Source organism: Diaporthe citri, assembly GCF_014595645.1.
Source record: "Diaporthe citri strain NFHF-8-4 chromosome Unknown scaffold_15, whole genome shotgun sequence".
Taxonomy (NCBI): Eukaryota; Fungi; Ascomycota; class Sordariomycetes; order Diaporthales; family Diaporthaceae; genus Diaporthe; species Diaporthe citri.
Window position 1 is genome coordinate 396,410 of NW_025064860.1, and position 7,809 is coordinate 404,218.

Consider the following 7,809-nt stretch of genomic DNA (forward strand, 5'->3'; position numbering starts at 1 on the left):
TAGTCTCTGGGCAATATGAAGGTGCTAGATCGATCAGCCACCCGTGGACCCCACTCGCCCGAGCTTCAGCTTTCTTCGCATCGTCAGGATCTCTGTGGTAGACCGGCAGATCATCCGGCACTCAGGCCAGGCGGTCGGCGGGCAGTACGGGACTGCCTGTCGTTGGGAACGGACCGTGATGGTAATCGCCAATTCGTTGCTCCTTTGGGCTCGCGCAAGGATTGCACCCTGCTCTCAGCAAGATCGTTCATGGCGGAGGCGTTTCGAAGTCAGAAGAACGAAAAGCGTTTTTGTTCTATCTTCCTGGTACCGAGGCCCCTCAACCACAAGCATGCGGCTCTCAAAAAAAGCTTCCTAAAAGGGAGGCTTGCGAGGACCATGGTGGCCCGAGACGACAAATGTCAGGTAGCTTGGAATGTCCCCATCCGCCCAGCCCCGCCAGCCAAAGCAGCCGCAACAATCTTAACGGGTTAATTCAAGATCTTTGCGCTTCCTTCACCATGCGGACTGACCCGCCATGTGGATTCCTTGCGTCTTTCGTCGAGGAGTTCTGTCGGGGTTGGCAACGCTGCAATGGACTGGACACTCACTGTGGTACTGTGGTAGTCTCCAGCCCGAAATGCATCGGGATTCATCCTCGCCAATCTGTGCGGGAAGCTCCACTGCTGCGCTGTGAGAGCTTTCCCCACGATGGACCCTGGACGCTGACCCCTGCAGTAATCTCCCCTGCAGCTGACAGTGGAGCTTGTGCGTGGCTGTGGTGTACAAGACTACATGGCGGAGGGTCTGTATGGAAAGACCACCTTGTGTAAGCCTTCGATTGCTCAAGGCTGGGGTCTAGGAGGTTTGGAAAGCACTCAGACCCGAATTTCGAATTTGGAGAGGCATCAGGACTAGCCACAGAGACAGCGGCAGCAAGCAACTGAGGTTACTCAGGTTTGTAATGGCCCGAGGCTATACCCGACGACGAAGCCGGTCAACGTCGTCTAGTTACGCCTAGTATACCAGCACTCCGGTACAGGGCGGCGCCGCCCCTCCTAGCCTCCTTGCCTGACGGTGCGGTCGGTGTCTCTAGCCTGTTTTACCTTGAATGCCACTCCAGCTGACCCATTGATGGCGGAGAAGTGGTCGACCCAATGAACAGCGCTCAAAGGGATATGGACCAAGCCTCGCAGTGACGCCGTGGGTCCCTGGACAAATCCACGGGATGCGGTGGGAGAAAGCCCATGATGTACCTATGAGCACCGTCACAGGTACGTACCTGTTGCGAGCGTTGCACAAAGGGCGACACAACTCGAGTCGTGAACAGGAAAGAGCTCTGCTTCAGATCGATGGGTGTCGACCTTGTGCGACCTGACTTCCTTGTGGCTGTAGTGTAGTCGGCGAGTCGGGGAAGTTGTGCGCCCTTGGTACAGGGGCAATCTGTGCAGGCATGTCGCATCATAGCCGGGGCTTGCATGCCTCTGCATTTCGGCATGCATACCAACGCATCACCACAGCTTGGGAGTTGGAAATACCGTTGCAACAAACTCGCACGCGGTGGATAACGACCCCACGAGCCATCTCACCGGCCGCTTGACCCCCCCTGGTGGCGCTACGACGAGTATTTCAGCTGAGCGGAGCGACAGTCGCCCCAAGAGGCGACCACAAGCGGAATAGCCCCGGTCTATCTATAGCCTTCACAGGTTAATCCGCCTGTCAGATGCGGGAGCACACGGTGGTTTTGCTCGACGAGCACCTCGACATCATCACCATTCAAGTGCCACGCACCAGCTGTCGAAACGGCAATTTACATACTCTTTGCTGCAGTCTTCCTGTTCGGGGGGTCTGCGATGCGCTGTGCCAAGCCCGCTGGAGGCAAGGGATTGGCTCTGTTGTGTGTGCACGCCCTGTTCTCTCGACGATCAGTAATACGGTTTGTCCAGATATTGCTCTCATTTTGCACTCCGCTCCACCGTCGTCGTCACCCGGGCATCGGTGGGACGGTGGGTGATCCTTCGCCATGCGACGATGAATCTGGAACATTGTTGTCTCCACCGCGAAGGAGTGATAAGCTGCCACAGCCGCCGCGGGCGGAATTCCTCAACGCTACTCTCTCGGAACCGAACAAACCTTTTCATGACCGACAGTCGCGCTAGGCGTGGGTCGTTGGACTGCACTCCATGTCTGTAGACATTAGACTACCCACCCACACCTCTACACCTGCGTGTGCGATCCGCCCCTCAACCTCCAGGAAGCTTGTTGAATCCTGTTGCCTAAAGAGTGGATCGCTCGTGGATCTCAACTTCTGCAGGACACGTGCAATCCAGCGACTCGGGGCAAAACTCACGATCATGTTCTCATCTTTGCACTAGCGACCGCGGTCCGTGAACTCGAGGGGCGCGATGTTCTTTTTCTCGTCTCGCCATCTCAAATCTAAGCCGGACCAGGTCCAATGCGGAAATCGATGAGTTGTTTCTCAGAGATCCAGCTTAGCCACCACATGGCAAGCCGTTCCCCTGGTCTAGCTCATGATCTGGCGTTGGAAGGGCATGGGCACGGTGGCCTTGATTCACTGCACAGTCTCGCTGGATGGCGCCGGGCTGTGTGGGAAAGGGGGGGGGGGATTCAACAGACACGAGTCTGGCCGAAACCGACCAGAGGCTCCATGGTCGCGCCCCCTAGGCTCAAATCAATCTCCCGCCTCAATGGTACCGCCCGTTAGCCTACTGTAGGTTCCGCTCCCCTTCCGCACTGACTTTTGGCTAAGGGTCTAGCCTGGATTGAGAAGGAGGGCTGTCCTTTCCGTTCCCTCGGGACCTGGCCCCAGGCTCATCGGCGCCTCAATTAAGCTATTTCCGTCCGGCTCTGTTCCCGCACGCTACGCTTACTCTCAACGTCGTGCACTACCCGACGGTCCAGCCCTTGACGGGCTAACAACAAAGGGAAGAGGGGCTCGTTGTCGCCTTCTTTCATGTTCGGGACCTTTTTGGCCTGTCAGTGCCATGTGGCACTAGTGGGCGTACTTGTGCTGCGGCCAGTCGATAAACAATCCACCCACCTCCTCCACTTTACTGTGCCTGGCTGGGAACAGCGCCTGGCTCCATTCTAGCTGAGCAGTCGTCCTCTTGTGTTGTGGTCTCATGGGCTTTCACATTTGCCCATGACAATATCTGCCCATCGACTGGACCCTCTCTTCTCCCCACCGCCCCCCCCCCCACACGCAAGGAACATCTCTCATGCCCTGCCCTGCCCTGCCTAATGGAGACAAGGCAGCACAAATGAGCCCCAGACCATTGGACACCTGGCGCCGAAAGACACATGTTACACTTGGGCAACCATTTAAGAAACTGTTACGAGGCGTGACCAAGACCACCACGGCGGCGGGCTCTACCATTGGACTTTTTACGAACGACACACAAGAGCAGGAGCCCGAGACACAATAGCGGCCGTCTGACGGCGTACGGCCCCGCTCTGCCGGTATTGTGGTCGACGAGCGAGACTTCCCCCCAGCTCGCATTCTGTCTCCCTGTGCTGTGCCTCTCTCTGCCTCTCAGCCGAATGGTACCCACCGGCACCCCGTTCCTGTGCAGCCTCAACGGTCTTCTGTAGCACAACGCACCACCCGTCGCTCCTACGCTCGGGAATTCGCGTGAGCTACCAAGCTGTTGGGTCCGTCCCCATGCTTTCCTTCCTTCCCTCCCCCCCTGGTGCGTGCACCAGTGCGCACCTGGCCGGCCCCCAAGCGCGCACGCTAAATTGTCCACGTTTTTGGGGCCCCCGTAAGCATCTTCTCTCGGTAGATGTATCCGGGCTTGTCCCAAATGAACTTGATCGTAGCTTTTCGCCGCGTGCTAAATGGGTCCTCCGCAATATTGGCCATAGCTCCGTGGTTGATTTTCCGTCACTTTAAACTGCTGCCTGGGACGTAAAAAGAAGCCAGCCCTGCGGCTGGAGTGACATTGTATCCCCTCTGAGCTCCGGGCTGACCTGTATGATACCACACACCGCACGATGCTACTCATTGCATGATGGTCTGGAGATTTGCAGGCCCCTACGCCTCCCTTGTCCAGTAGCCACCTCAGACCACGATTTATAGATACATGATGCTTAATCGACACACGAGGTGCAGTAGCTGGAAGTTTATTGTGCCTGAGCTGAAATAATTGGCACTGAGGCACAATAATCCTTGACAACAAATTCATGGCCAGACTGATCGGGACAGACGACGCGTTAGCCTCTTTCCTCGTATGGCTCGTGCATTGATGACCCTGTACCCCTTCCGGCTTCGCCCCCATCTGTCTTTGCCCTTTTTCGTCCCCCTGTGAGGGAATTTTGGGCTCTGCCGGCGGGATTGGGAAGGCCTGGTCCACCCCATCTGTCCCTGGCATTCGGAATGTTTCCGCATGACAAGCTACTAAGAGAATATGCCGCGGATGAAGGGCTGTCTGCTCCCGGGACGGATCGCCCACGTCCATTTTTGGGAAGCCGCGGGGCCCTTTTGAAAGGAACCAAGCGGCGAACAAGACCATGTTAAGAAATACTCGCTGGCCTGGACCGTGGCGGAACTTCACAGGCATAGCTGGGATACCCAGCTTGTTAGAAACTGTCAGCGGGCAAATACTCGCGAGTGAGGGTTGGCAGAGCTCTCGTCATCGATTCGTTGGTTCCTGCATCTCATGCTGTATGGGGGCCACCTTGCTTGATATCGGGACTTTAAGACGCGTTGGTCTTCCCACTAAACACGCCAACAGCGCACAGATCGAAACGACTCCCACAGTGGGTCTCGAGATGGTGGCTTCTGGGCCATCTTAGTGAGCGAGACTGTTCCGATGGCTCGAGATGTGTGGCCTGGACTCAGTCGCACGGACTGGCGTGGACGTTTTGCTGTCGCGGACGTTTCGTCGTCCATGGACGTTTTTTTTTTTTTTTTTTTTTTGCGTGGACCGAGCTCATCGGCTCCGAGCTCCGGACTGTCAGATCGAATTGGAATTCTGTACCTACATTAGAACATCTCCGTGCACTAGGCCATGTGCTTCACCTGCACAGTCCAGGAGGTGCGAGCGGTAGTGAAAACGCGTAGCCCTCTGGACCTCTTCAGCGCCGAGACACTAGCTTGGTCGTTATGTTGATATGCGATACAGATCGGGACTGGCAGTGGTGGCAGGGGACCCTATTCTAGAACGTAAGTTTTTTAGAACGACTACAAAAGGCCCTCTCCGGAATTGTTGCGGGGCACCCGGAAGACTGTTTTCAGTTATGGGGGCCGATCCTGGGCTGGTTCAAACCACCCTTGACTTCAAATCTAGTCTCATCAGAATCTACAATAAACTGCTACTTTTGGACGTCTCTGATCCCAGTAGGCCACATTACTCCATGGCATCCCGGCACGGAGAGTTCATACGTGTCCAGCTGGCGCAAGCTATGTCGGGGGTCACATATCCCGAAGCCTAGTTTTGAGTGTAAAAAGATCTTTAGCGAGCAATGGGAACACGAGAATATGGTGAGAGATAAATAGTCTTTTACCTAGGAACAGTGGGGGTCATATGTTGTCGTTTCAGATTCCGTTGGTCAAGGGGTCATCCTTCCGCCATTAACACGGTCTGGAACCCGCGGGACGAACTTCGGCGGAGATCATATAGCCCAGCTGTTATACAATACGAAAGCTCCAAAGAGCTTCAACCCCAGCTCGTCTACATGTGCCTTTTGGAAATGACATTGTTATAGAAGCTTGGGTAGGTGGCTCTCCATCGTATAGTGCCGCAGGGTAGAGTCAACAGGCCGGAAGTCGGCACGTGTTTAAATATAGTTTCATTTTGCTCTGGACTATGTACAAGACTTTTGGCTCCACACATAGCTGCCGAGGTGTAGCAAAGCTTCTACTCTAGAGGGGGCAGTGCCAATACGTGTAACTAATACTCTCCGTTTTAAGCCCAAGATTCATAGCCTAATAATTGTCAACATTAATTCGTAAGGAAAAGCTCCAGTGGATTACAAATTCGTGACAAAAGAAAAACACGCAAGTCTCGTCGACACCCCTGATTCAGCGAGAATATCGCGCGATATAATCACCAAAGCCTTGGATGTGCTGCGATCCCTGGTATCATGTCGACAGACTGCCTAGTGCAAAAAGACAAGCCTGTCATTCCTCTTCATGAGGATAGGTCTGATGGTCTGGATTTTAACCGCACACTAAATGCTAACTGGCATTTTCCATATTGTAATTGTTTCCAAAACTAATCTTGCGTTGATCGAGAGTTAGCTGCTGCAGGAATCCAAGGGACTTGTAAGTTGCCGGCCACCATGACTTCCTGTTCTTCATACTTGAGTGGAGCGTACGCATTTACATTGCCAATTGTGGAATCACACGATATGCAATTCAAGTATTAAGTACTAAATCAAAATACGAAGCCTACATATTTTGGCCGGATCAAGCCTGCCCTCCATCACGATGATGAACTGAACAATGTTGTTCATGCGTCTCTACGATAGAGGCCTGCTCACCATGACATTGAAGAAACGCGTGCCATGACTTGTAGGCTTGCAATTCGTATGTAATGGGATCGGACTCTATCACATCATTCCCACCATCAGCAACTGAACCACTTCAGCGCCACCTGCTGTGTCGTGGAGACCGCTGCGTCGTCATTGGTCATCAGCCCGACAGCAGAAGAATTGGAGCTAGTGAGAGAAATTGCGTTCCCAATGTTCAGTAAAGCCGACGAGCCAACGCTCAAGAGGCCGCACGGGCTGAGAACCAAGTTAGGTGTCGAGATGGTGTCACTCTTTGTGTAGACAGACCCTGACTCCAGCGAAACGCCACCCAGGACGCTGGTGCTCGTGCTGAACGTGGCGGACAAGAGCGACGAGAACAAGTAGGTCGAGGAGAACTTTCCGGTGACGCCGTTGTCGAGCTGCGCATAGCCATGGTACGTGCTGGACACCACGGTGAATGAGTATGTTGGTGGGTATTTGAGTGTAAGCATGAGATTGCAACTCTTGGAGCGGTCCGCCACCGACGTTCCCGGGCCAATGTACGCTTGGAACTTGTCAAATCCGAGAGTGACGACCTGTGGTTTTGTCAATTCTGTCTTATGAGAGGGGCTGCTGTGCACAGAGCTGAGAACTCACGGTCTTGTCAGCGGAGAGCGATGTAGACACGCTACCAGACGGGCAACCCTTTCCAGAACAGGTCACGCTGGATATGCTGATTCCTGAAGGCTTCGAGATGGGAGCACCAGTGACAGCCGCGGGACTCGATGCCTTCACTGTGGTTGGACTTGGACTCGACCATCCAGGAATCGAGCATGTCGGCAATATGCCAGCAAGAACAGAAACTGGTGCAAGTATCAATGGTACAACCCGCATCTTGACAAGGCTTGCAACAGGCAGTACTTTAACACAATACGTTCCGGTCCTCACGAGCTGACAGTCCTTGGGGGGACCTCCACAACGTGTCGACTGAGAATAACCATTCCATCATGTGGATTCTGACAGGGTCGCCTAGAGCTTTAATATACTAGAAGAGGCTCCAGAGTCCAAGTCCGTCCAGCTTGGTCAAAACTCCGTAGTTCTAGCCTCGACCGAACGAAAGCGCTGCTTTCACGGAACTCCTCTTCCATGTTGGCTGATAGAGCCGAATGGGACTCACACCAAGTTAATCTTGTATCAATCGAATAATGAGCCGCTGTGTGTGGAAAACGAAGTGCAGCCCCCCCTGTCATTTTGACTCGTGTTCCCCCCCTCCGCTCCAAAATCTCAAATCCTCCCAATATAAGCTCTTTTTTATATAACTATTTAATATAAATAATTATATTATTAATATATATA

At 53.8% G+C, this 7,809-nt stretch overlaps 1 protein-coding gene across 1 annotated transcript; it reads right to left on the bottom strand.

Moving 5' to 3' along the window:
• Nucleotides 1–6,569: 6,569 nt before the first annotated feature.
• On the bottom strand, nucleotides 6,570–7,347 carry INS49_005203 (uncharacterized protein; the record flags this gene model as incomplete). The annotated part of the gene is made up of 2 exons (XM_043165990.1): nucleotides 6,570–7,049; nucleotides 7,111–7,347. 2 exons carry the CDS (start codon nucleotides 7,345–7,347, stop codon nucleotides 6,570–6,572), a joined length of 717 nt encoding a protein of 238 aa, XP_043017467.1.
• Nucleotides 7,348–7,809: the final 462 nt, after the last annotated feature.